At 45.1% G+C, this 11,864-nt stretch overlaps 1 protein-coding gene across 1 annotated transcript in view; it reads right to left on the bottom strand.

The window, feature by feature from the left end:
- Positions 1-387: 387 nt before the first annotated feature.
- Positions 388-11,864, bottom strand: part of LOC108659298 (dynein beta chain, ciliary) — a 32,801-nt gene continuing 21,324 nt past the window's right edge. The window contains 9 exon segments of the mRNA XM_089258419.1: positions 388-746; positions 829-1,023; positions 1,081-3,647; positions 3,649-3,853; positions 3,996-4,162; positions 4,245-4,383; positions 9,034-9,398; positions 9,461-9,937; positions 11,432-11,680. Of these exon segments, the coding sequence (XP_089114545.1) occupies positions 647-746; positions 829-1,023; positions 1,081-3,647; positions 3,649-3,853; positions 3,996-4,162; positions 4,245-4,383; positions 9,034-9,398; positions 9,461-9,937; positions 11,432-11,680 (4,464 nt within the window). The 3' untranslated portion in view covers positions 388-646.

The following is an 11,864-nucleotide window of genomic DNA, read 5'->3' as shown; positions in this document are numbered from 1 at the left end:
ATAGTAGTAGTATGAGTAGTAATAGTAGTAGTATGAATAGTAATAGTAGTAGTATGAGTAGTAATAGTAGTAGTATTAACAGTAGTAGTGGTATTATTAGTAGTTGTTGTAGTAGTACTACTAATAGTAGTAGTAGTAGTCGTAGCTAAAACATTTTAGTAAGAAAAATATGAGTAGTAGTAAAGAAAATAGTAGTAGCATATTATATATTCATGCTACTACTATTTTCTACTATTCAGTAGAAGTAGTATGAATAGTAGTAGTAGTAATATAGTAATAGTAGTAGTGGTAGTAAAAACAAAGTATCAGTAGTAAGAAGAATAGGAGTAGTAGTAATAATAGTAGTAGTATTAGTAATAGTTGCAGCTAAGATTAACACATATTGCTATTAACATAGATGTGGATTTTGAGTTACTTAGTCTCTGCCTTTTGATTCAACATTTAGTACTTAGTGCTTATTACCGCAGCTGTGCTACATACTTATATACATACATATAAATGTATAAACAAATATATATATTTAATGAATTAGCTCAGAGGAAGTCGACACAAAAGCTCTCGCTGTCGTCGTTCCGCTGTAGCTGTAGCTGTAGCTGGAGTGGATGACGGGAATGACGTGGCCAACAATGGGTGGTTCAATAATGCTTTATGGCTGCAACAAAAGCGCGACTCCTGCTAAAATCCATTTGGCCGGACGGTCGCGTGTTTTCAGATTGAGCGTCCATACGTAGGTGTTGCCACGCGACCTGCAACAGATTGGATGCAGGCAGATAGATGTACATAGCTGGCTATAGCTGCGGTAACAATGTGCGTCGCCTCGCCTCTCACCTGGTCTTGTACAGAGGACACTCATAGACGCGCTGCAGCTCTTGTTTCTCCTGGACAATGGACTTGATGTAGATGACGGGCATGGCGCAGAGCAGCTCCTTGGGGTGCAGGGCCACAATAGAGTTTAGCTGGCAGTCCCAGCTGGCGCCATCCAAATACAGCTCGTGCACAAAGGCGCCCTCTATGGGGGGCAATCTGAAAGCAAGCGAGGTCAATGAGGATATGGATATGCTTTCGATTGCGGCTAGTTACGTGACGTCGTCTTTTTGCTTTTTGGTGACGTCGCAGCTGATCAGCATGCGGTCCAGGGGCAGATCGTGCTTGCGCGCGCTCTCTTGCATGATGGCCGTGAGGAAGCTCTGCGGATTGAAGAGCCCGCCCAGCCAGATGACGCAGGGCAGCTTGAAGTCGTTCAGCCAGCCGGCCAGCTCCTTGATGCGATGCAGCAGGTCAGCGAACCAGCCCTGCAGGCCCAGCATGCTGGGGTAGGCCAGCTGGGCCCAGGCCGTCGGCACGTGATCGTAGAAGATGGCATAGTCCAGCCGTTCCATCTCCTGCGTGATGGTCAGCTCCCCCTTCAGCCCCAGCATCAGCTCACGCAGCGAGCGCTTGATTTCCCGAATGAGCGCATTCATGCGCTCGCACTCCTGCAGGGCGACCACCACAAAGGGCGTCTTGCGCTCCACGCGGTTGAGCAGGGCCTGCAGATTGAACTCGTCCTGCAGCTTGTCGAGGAAGTCGTCGATCATGATCTTGACCAGCTCCTCGCGCGGCGCACCGCAATGCGAGCTGAGCTCGGACTCGCGCGGCTGCAGCTCAAAGATGGTGCGCAGCAGCTGCTCCGAGGCGCTGGTGAGGAATCCGATCTCGGCATTGGGATGCAGGCCGTAGAGCAGCGGTGACTCGTCGGGCAGCATTTCGGTGATGTAGTCGTGGTAGCCCTCGAATTCCAGATTGGGCGGCGCTGGGAAGCCGGGACACAGCTCAAAGTCTCCATCGATGAGATCCTGCTGCAGCAGCTCCTCCAGGAACGTCTGGCAGAGTCGTCTGTCCCAGTCGTCGGTTATGTGGCCGCCGTACATGATTTCGCCGAAAAGGTAGCGCAGATCCTCCCACGGAATGCGACTGCTGCCCTCCAGGTAGTTGTGCAGCACGCTGGCCGAGATGGTCAGGTCGCCGATGTTGAAGGGATACACCTTGTTCCAGCCCTGGGGCCCGAACTTGCGCCGCTCGCCGGCCACCGCATGGAAGTAGCAGAGGGCAAAGAGTATTGACTTGAACTCCGCCTCCTGGGTGCACGTTTCCAGCGTTTCCTGCGTGAAGTTGTCCCAGGCCTTGTGCAGATTGGCGGCCATCCCTGCGGGCGGCTCGTTCACCACCTTGAGGGAGGACTCCAAAATGCCCTGGGGTATGACATGGTATTGCGGATCCGGAGCTGGCTCGGCGCTAATGAACAAGCGGAAATTGGAGTCCCCCTGAGATTCGGACTGCAGCACAATGCGCTCGATTAGCTTCTCCAGGGTGGGCAGCCAGTTCACCACCAGATGAATGTTTTGCAGTATGACCCACTGCTGACCGGAGGCCAGTGCCTGCTCCATGGCTGCCTCGGCCAGCAGCTCCTGCCCCTGGCCCAAGGAGATATTCACCAGAGTTCCGGCATCCGCATGGAAGCCCTGCTGCTGCCCATGGCGCTCCACATCGCGTATGGGATCCACGCCCGGCGACAGTATAAAGAAGGCGGGCGTGGCAGCGTTCAGCTCCTTGAAGATGGCCCCAAACGGCGGCGTCTGCACCTCGGCATAGGCCCGCCCCATCGTCTGCTCCACAAACTGGGCCATCGCATAGGTCATGCGGTCGGGCCGCAGGGCTCTGATAATGCACAGCTTCTGCAGCGGGGTGCGATGCTTCCACTCGCCCGGGAACTGTTCCCGCTCGGGCGTATCGCTGGCCACGAACTTGCGCCAGCGCTTGGTGTAGTTCTCCATGTCCTTGTCGATGCCATAGAAGTGCTCGACGAGCGCCAGCGACTTGATGCCGCCCCAGGCACTGCGCCCCACAAAGTCCAGCGGGGAGAGGGTGTTGGGGTCGTGCGGATAGCGCAGCAGAAAGTCTGTCTCATCCTTGGCCACCTGCTCGGCGGCGATCATGATGCGCAGCGTCAGGTGCGAGCTGAACGTCAGCTTGTCCGCCTCGAACAGGCCGCGCAGCGTATAGCGATACGTCTGCAGCGTGATCGAGTCGACCAAGTGGAGCACGCGCTTCTCATAGCTCTTAGATGCCGGCGCTACGGCTATGGCCTGCCGGAAGACATTCATGAAGGACTTCAGGGAGAACTTGTATATGGGATTGATGCGATTCAGATCCGTCAGCACAAAGTACAAAATGGCCGCCCGCTTGGCGGCGGCTCGGTAAATGTTTCGGGTCTCGTCGATCTGGAGCGTGGTTAGGTGCGCCTCCCGCACCTTGGACTCGATTTCGTCCACGGTGCGCTTGGTGTTCTCCAAGTTGAGCACCAGCGCATGGTCCTCGAGCACGTTCTCGCTGGCGGAGGCCAGCCTGGCCAGCAGCTCGTCCTCGAGCGCCTTCAGCGAGATTTTGAACATGTTTTGCTGAATCGTCACCTCGGTCTTCATCTGCTCCAGATCCGGGCGTTCAATCTTCACCACTTCCGCTAGCAGCTGCTCCTCCAGTCCGTCCGGTGTCACCGTGAAGTTAATCAGCGTCGTTTGCGCCTGCATTTCCGGCTTGTAGTGCGGATTGGCGAGCTTCGTGTGCAATATGAGACGGAAATTCGGATTGAACTCCATTTCCCGTTCGCCGAATGCGCAGATATCGACCCTTTTTGATTAGCGCGCGGCTGAGCAGCGGCTCGAGCACAGTGTCCATGGACTCTTCAATTTGCTCGATGAGCACTGTGTCGCCGCGCGAGATGGACTTCTCCAGTGCCTCCAGAAAGCCACGCTGCGTCATACGCAGCACCACCAGGGCGGCTCCAAAGCGGCTCTTGATCCACTTGATGCCCTGACTGCAAGCAGGGGAATTAAATGAACCAAAGTGTTACTCACCGTGTTAATGCTCTTCACTTATTAAATATGGATAAGCCCGTAGTCGACTGTCGCCAGGCTCGCTCAATTATGGCATAAGCCCGAGCTGACGATGATACTCACAGCTGGGGATCAATCATCAGTGGCCAGCGCGTTGAGTGCTGCAGTATTGTTGCATTCTCCGTGGACATGCCGTCCATGGGCAATCCCTCATTATTCCAGGTGGCAATTTGTGCGTCGTCCGACAGCAGCGCCAGTGGGTCGACGCCCTGCGTGTGGGGTATCTGGGGCTATTTCCATGCCATGCATACAACAAATGCAAACAGCTAAGTAACTGAGCCTCTGAGGAGTCAGCAATCAACAACTACTCACGTCCATCTTACAAAAGCTCGGCAGCCACATCTTGTGCTGCAGCTCCTCGCGATAGCGACGCGTAAAGCAGCCCACGTACGACAGGAACGAGGAAATTAACAATATATCCCCAGGTAGAGTGCCAATCTTTGCCTGCAAGCTTTTCAATAGAATGGTTAAGAATAGATGAAAGCATGAGAACGGAAGCATAGACCGGAAGCCAGTGGCAGGTCGAAAATGTAATACACTGAAAGAGAAACTGTAGAGGACTCTAAACTGCTTCAGTTATGACATGAAATATTTCCCAAATGACTGAAGCTTTATGAGGATATCGATTCCTTTATGCTGGACTTTTTGAATTGGTAGAAAAATGTGGCTAAAATTCTGATGGGAGTTTTTTAAGGTAAGACTTTCTTGGTTGTATTTTACTAGAAATGAATTTATGCCATAATTTAATTTATTCTGATAGGAGCTTTTGAACTTAGCTAGTTTTTGGATAGGAGTTTTGGAATTCTTAGTAAATTTTAGCTAAAATTCTGATAGGAGTTTATTACATTTTTATTTTGAATCTATGGACACAATTTAGTTAAAATCCTAATATACCATTTGAATTGACAGCAATTTTAACTACTATTCTCCATGGATTCTTTTACGTATGAGTTTTTGTATTATTTGAAAAATATTAATAATATTCTGATAGGGGTATTTCAGCTTGCAGTTTTTGAATTGATTAAAAATTTAAATAATATTCTGATTTTCTTTTCAATATATACATTTTAAAATAATTTTAATTTTGATTTTAACCTAACTTAATTTTAATTTTAAATTTAGTTAAATTCTGAGAATAATATATATACATATATAATCAAATAAAACATACATATATACCATTTTTTTTAATGGATGCAATAATGTTCATTTATATGCCTTTCTCCATTTCGTGCCAAAATTGAAATGCCCCTCGACAAGTGTATAATAAAATAGAATGGCATCGAAAACAGAAACGTGAGAGCTGGCTGGCTGGCTGGCTGTCTGACCTGGTAAACGGGGAGCATTAATCTGTCCCTTAGCGACTTTAAAGTGCGCTTCAAGTATAAATAACAAGTGCAGCAGAAGGAAGCTGAAGGCTGCCCGTCGAGCGTTGCTAGCATTTGAATAAACGGGAAATTGCAAAACTAATAATGATGCAGAGGGTCTGTTTAGCGAGGGCAGAACAATAAGTATGCATAGCGATTAGCTTGAAGTAAAATGATCAATGGAATGAAAATGAATGAATAGACACAAAAAGAAAATTTCCAGTTTAAGAATTCGAAATTAAAAAAAAAAAAATAATAAATAAAAAAATTCGTTAAAGTGGGAAAAGATATTCTCATTTATAACTCCATCAGGCCAAGTTTATTATTAGCCCCCGCAGGCACTCGCTGCGCCTTGGCTGCGCCTTTAGCAACTTTAGCGTAAGATTAACAAGAGGAACGACAACAATGACCTCGGCATCGGCAGCATCAACAGCATCGGCAGCATAATCTGCATGCTTCATGTTGTTGCTGTCGTGTAGCTTTAAAAATGATTATTTGAATTTGCTGCATGCCAAACATTTTTGATATATTTAAGCCGGAGCATAAGTGACGGGCTCTGCAGCGGGCGACATAAAGAGACGCAAGTGTTGCACTCAGCACAAGATGATGGCTTTAAGGCTTAAGTGATTTATGCTCTTGTTCCAAAAACACACACACATAGAAAGGCACATGTGTGCGCTTCAAATGGTGCTTGGTAATTGAATAAGGCAGAGACTGTGCAATTGCAAAGCATAAATGTCTAACATGGCTAACACCTGCACACAGATACACGCATACATATGTACATACATATGTATATATGTTGTATTGTTAAATTAAAATAATTGTTTTGAAAGAAATATTCTGTTCAAAATTTGATAAAATACCTGTCAAGTGGCATAAGTGCATTCTCATTCAAAACGCAAAATATATTTCAAAAGCAGCTTCGCAGCGCCAGCAGGAACAGCAAGCAGCAGCAACAACAACAGCTACAACAGCAACACCAAAGCCAACGGCAATACAGATCCAAGAGCGTTTACACATATAGATGTGTCTCTCTCTCTCTCCCTCTCTCTCTCTCTCTCTCTCTCTCTCTCTCTCTCTCTCTCTCTTTCTGTAGTTGCATTTGTATGCACTTACAATGAAGAATATTTAATGCCATAGTCAAATAGAAATTTATATGCAAGTCATAACGGTACACAGACATACACACGCACACAGAGGTCACAACCGCACAACATTTTGCAGTTTTTACATTGCTCCTCCTCTCCTCCTCCTCCTCCGCTGCTGTTGAGCGCAAATTATATTTTCATAAATATTTGAAAGTTCTCTCGGAGCAAGAAGGTTTTCAGTTTTGACATTCGAGCATGGAATCCCCTGCTATCTGGTGTTAGCTGCTGCTGCAGCTGCTGCTGCTGCTGCTGCTGCTGTTTCTTTGCCAGTCTATTGTACGCACACTCATAGCTCACAACGAGCACTCACACACACACACACACACAGTCACACAGACGAGCCGAGCAAACATTTTAATATTTTTCACACATATGTAGTGATGCATTCATGAATTCGCCCTCTGGCGATTCAGGTGCTGCCGTTGTCGAATTGTGCGGCCGATTGAATGCCCATGTGTATGTGTGTGAAATTTTGCAGTTATTTAGATGGCAAAAAAAGTAGTGAGAGAGAGAGTGTGTGTGTGTGTGTGTGTGTGTAGTCACTGCCTGCTGTCTGTGGATACTCCTTTGGCTACCACGCGCACTCAATTGAATTTCATGGCAAATATTGATCTCGTAAACTAGTCTGTGCCCGTGGGCAGCCGAAGGTGTTGAGAGCACATTTTGTGCATTACTATTTACCATCAATGGGAACAAGCACATGAATGGAAAGCCAAACATAAATTTTCCATACAAAATTAATATTCATGTTGCACGTACTCTAAGAACTATTTTGGTTTTCAGAAAATTAGAATGGTTTATCGAAATTTAGTTTATAATACACTTTTATGATGTTGCATTGTTTCTCTTGAATTTAAATTATGACATATTAATTGTTTGTATGATAGACTTTGACAGAGTCTGAGTATTTTACCTAATACCTCTTATGAATTTCTCTAAGAGTTTCGTAAAGGGTTTTCTTTTAGGATTTTTTATAAGTATATTTTTATGATGTCGCATTGTTTCTCTTGAATTGTATTACAGACTTTGACAGTCTGAGTATTTCATCTGAGTATTGCCTCTAATGATATACTCTAATGATTTACGCCAATGATTTCCTCTAAAAGTTTTGTAAAGGGTTTGCTCTTAGAATTTGTTATAAGTATATCCTCCAAGTATTTTTTCCCAGTATTTCTTCTAAATATTTCCTCCAAGTATTTACTCCAAGTCTCTCCTCTAAGTCATTTAAGCTGAGCTAAACGAGCACACTTTACTTCACTCCACTTAAATTCACTTTATCGGAGTGCACGACTGACCTCCACTAGGCCTGGGCGACTGAGGAAATGCTTTAGCTGCTGCTGCCCTTTATATAGGGCACCCTTCACTCAAAGCCTAACTCGCTCTCAAATGTTGTTCTCGACGCCAGGTAGAGATCGTTGCAGTCGAGTCTTAACTGACCAATGGGAGTATTCTCTGCTGCTGCAAACACTCTAGCTTCGATTGACTTACTTATAAATACGACATGAGTACTGCTGCATACATGTAGATAACTTAAATGGTCTTCTGTCAGAGAGAAACCTGAAGAGGCAGACCGTGAGATGGACAGAGAGACAGGTAGACATACATATACATACATACGAAAAACATGCATAGTTGAGTCGGATTATCTCATTTAGCTGCTCAGTAATATGCATATGTGTATGTAAATGATATGGCTAATTATTGATATGCTATTAATATTTATAATTATTAGATGACATATGGAGCAGTTTTTTTTGCTCTAAAGTTCTCTTAAGTAAAAGTTTGATTCAATAAAATTTAACTATAATATAAAAATTTAGTTCAATACAATACCAACAAAAGGCCGCAGGAAATCAAACATTGTAATATTGATATCAATTTATAACTAGGCAATAATCAGTGGAGCAGATCCTTCAAAACTGGATGACTTCAATATGTCTCTTCATGATAGTTATTGTAGCTGCGCATCAGCCTTTTGCCTGTTAAAGTTCTCTCAGGCCGTATCGGAATTCAGATTGCCTCTAGGTCAGTGAGGATGTCTGTTGCAGCGCCAGCTCTGGTTTATTGCATGTGTGCGGCGCTTTAAATGCTTTTTGGGTTGTTTCTCATTACCGGGGGCGAGTGCTGAGTGCAAGTGCAAAGCTCAGAAGAGTCGACGCTGACGCAGTTTATTTACTGTCGGAAGAACAAACGGCGGGCAGTTCATTGGCTGCGACAGTGCGCAATTTGTTCAATTGGTAGCAGGAGGCGGCGAGTGATGGGATGAGGCTGCGAGCAGGCAGATGAAAGTGGAAAGTGGAGAATGGGGAATAGGGAGTGGCGAATGGGGATTGGGGAATGGGTAGTGGCACTTGCAGTGGGCCAAATGAGCGCAAGTAAATACAATTTACGGCCTTTTGTTGTTGCGGTGAGCCGCAAGTGTGCGAAATACTGGCACAGTTCGTTCAACTGAGGCCCCCCACGAGGGGATGGGAGGGAGGCGGGAAAGCAATTAAAGCGATTGCGGACACACACAAAATGTAAATTAAATTTAATAATTGATGGCGCATAAATGGGCGAGCACCGTCCACAGGTCAGACTCACCTCTGCACCGACTCGCGCCAGCGGACATTCTCATTGGCCAGTCCATTGACCAGCCTATGGGCCAGATCGATGGTAAAGGACGTCTTGTCCGCCTCCCGTTGGCACTTTTGCTTTTCGGCGACAGCGTGCTCGAACTCCGCCTGAATGTCGGCCAGCTTGTCCTCCAAGTTGTTGATTTTCGTCTTGAGGTACTGCAACCGTTCGCGCGCCTCGAACAGCTCCTGCTGGGCATCCTGCAGGGCCTGCTGCTTGGGGCCCACGATGAGAAAGACCTGATGATAGCGATGCAGATTGATGACCCACGCACAGAGCCCAGCAGCTGCCACAGACTTTTGCACAACTTTGTCCGGATTAAACTCGGGATCCTACGAAAGAAAAACAATTTTCGATGTCTGTGAGATGTGAAATTCCAGCTCTCATCTCTTGCCTTTAGGTATTCCTGCAGGGTTTCGATTATATTCGGATGTATGTTGTCCTTGTTGTAGTTGAGCAAGTCGCTGAGAAACTGATCCACGCGCACCATCATCAGCTTGGCTGCCTTCCAGCTGCGATCGCGCGGTATCTTGCCGTTCGTGGCCAGCAGCACCATGACAGCGGCGCAGACATTGATCACGCCTTTGGGCGGCGATCCAAAGGACTTTAGCTCCGTCAGGTTGTTTTTGTTCAGGGTATTGAGCGCCGCCTGTGCGGCGACCAGAGCGGGCTCAGCCTGTCGCAGATCCTGCTCACAGAGCTTGGTCTTGATGGAGACATCCTCCTCGATGATGCGCACGCGTTTCTCCTCCTCTGAGGCTATGAAGCGTTCACGCTTCACCTTTTCGCTCTCGGCGCTGACAATGACGATCAGCTTGTCGGCCGCTGCATTTTTGGCCGCCAGCTGAACTTCTTGTATGGCCAGTTGGTGCTGCAAGAAAAGTTCTTTCTAAGTCAAACGAAAAACTCGGGGAAACTTTAAAAGTTTGGTGGCCAACGAAACGAAATTAATTAAAGCTCTGGCACGCTGGCCCAATATTGACACGGGCCAACTTTATCGCACAAATTGTAGAAGGCACTTGAATAAGCACATGTGCACTCCCTGCTCTGCCATACATGTATAGGTCTGCTTTTTTTTTTTGCTCTGAAAACTGAAGCTGACGTCTGTTCGTCAGTACAATTGAATTTCATTAAATTCAATTAGTTTAAATAACATTATGGATGCGTTTTTTGTTCGTCTGTGTGAGCAGTTTTTGTTTGGCGCTCGAAAGTATGCTACAAAATAAATGCGATTGACGCGGCGCCATTGGCAGCCATCGGCAGCCATCGGCGGCCATTGGTAACCGGAAACGGCTCCTGCAATGCAAAGGGCATCGTCATCGACACTTGCCATCACACACCGGCTCTCCACCCCACCTAGACCCCATTGTGGCCCACTTTGCCACGGGCTATGCACAGCAGATTTGCTGTAACAACAATTCAATTAAGCGTACTAATTGAATGACAGACTCGACACGAAGCGACGCGACGCGACGGTTCGAATATCGCAGAGACAATGGCAGAACAAGAAAAAAAAAAAGAAACGAATCTCAACTGCCGCCATGTATACGTATGTCCATGTCCACTGCGTGGCCTGTGCGCCTTGATAAAAAATCTGAGCGGGTCAGATGGCATCGTCAATCCGGTTGTTCAATTAATACTCAGAAATGTTTTTAATAAAAACTTAATTTAATAACTCTACAATTTGTATGCATGCAATTTTATTTATAAAATTGTTGCGCTTAAGCCAATTTATTTTAAATTGGTTTATTTTTTGAGTCAATATATATAAAGATTTTTTTTGTTTTATTTTTATAAATATTTTAAAATAATAAGTAAGAAATGCAATAAGTAATAAAAATAATAATGTAGCATTTTTCTATTTTTTTTTTAAATATTATTAATATATTATTAAGTAAGAAATGCAATGAATAACACAAAAATTAAGTTGATTTTTTGTTTTATTTTTTTTAAATATATTTGAAATATTTAAACATTAAGTAAAAAATGCAATAAGTAATAAATAATAATAATAATGCATTTTCTGTTTTTTTTTTAATATCTAAAATATATTTAAATATTAAGTGAGAAATGCAATAAATAATAATAAAATAAAATAAAATTTTTCTTATATTTTGTTTTTATAAATATTTATAAAATATTTAAAAATTAAGTATTGAGCCTATGCTTTTCAAATCTGGTATCCTAATAGCACAATTGTGGAATTATTTAATATATATGTACATTTATAATATATAGGACGTGCCTGGCATTCTACTCGAATATCAGATATTTATTGATTAAAATGCTACCCGCATACATCTTAAATTTGCAGGTCGTTAAATTGGTTAAACTCTGCTTTTATTGCATTATTATTCACGCTCACCTTCAGGGTGTCCACTTGACGCGCGCATTCGGCCAGCTTGGCCATGCCGCTCTGCAGCCGGCCGATGCGCTGGGCGAACTCCCCGTTTTTGTCGACCAACAGTTTGCGGTAGAGGAAAATGTATTCGAGAAAGGTTTTCGGCGTGGTGTAGTTGTAGCGTTTTTCATTCTGTAGATAAATTTTCGATATCTGATTCACAGTACCGTGGACGTAGGCCATAAAGCAGGCGATGGGCGGCACGAGTTCGGGCTGCAAATGAATGGGCGTCAGTTGACTTCTCTGGCTATCGAGTAACAGCTGTGTGTGTGAGTGCATGAGTGTGTGAGTGTGTGTGTTGTGGCACCTTCTGTTGTCATTTTGACAGTTTAAAGTTGTAAATTGTAAGCGGCGCCGGACAGCCGCGTGTAATAATAAAGTCAGCGTATCGTACACA

The sequence above is a fragment of the Drosophila navojoa genome, chromosome 2 (assembly GCF_054131105.1).
Source record: "Drosophila navojoa isolate 15081-1374.11 chromosome 2, UAZ_NAV_1.0, whole genome shotgun sequence".
In the NCBI taxonomy this organism is placed as follows: domain Eukaryota; kingdom Metazoa; phylum Arthropoda; class Insecta; order Diptera; family Drosophilidae; genus Drosophila; species Drosophila navojoa.
Note: the sequence above shows the minus strand (reverse complement) of the source record. Positions and strands in the feature narration are given on the sequence as shown.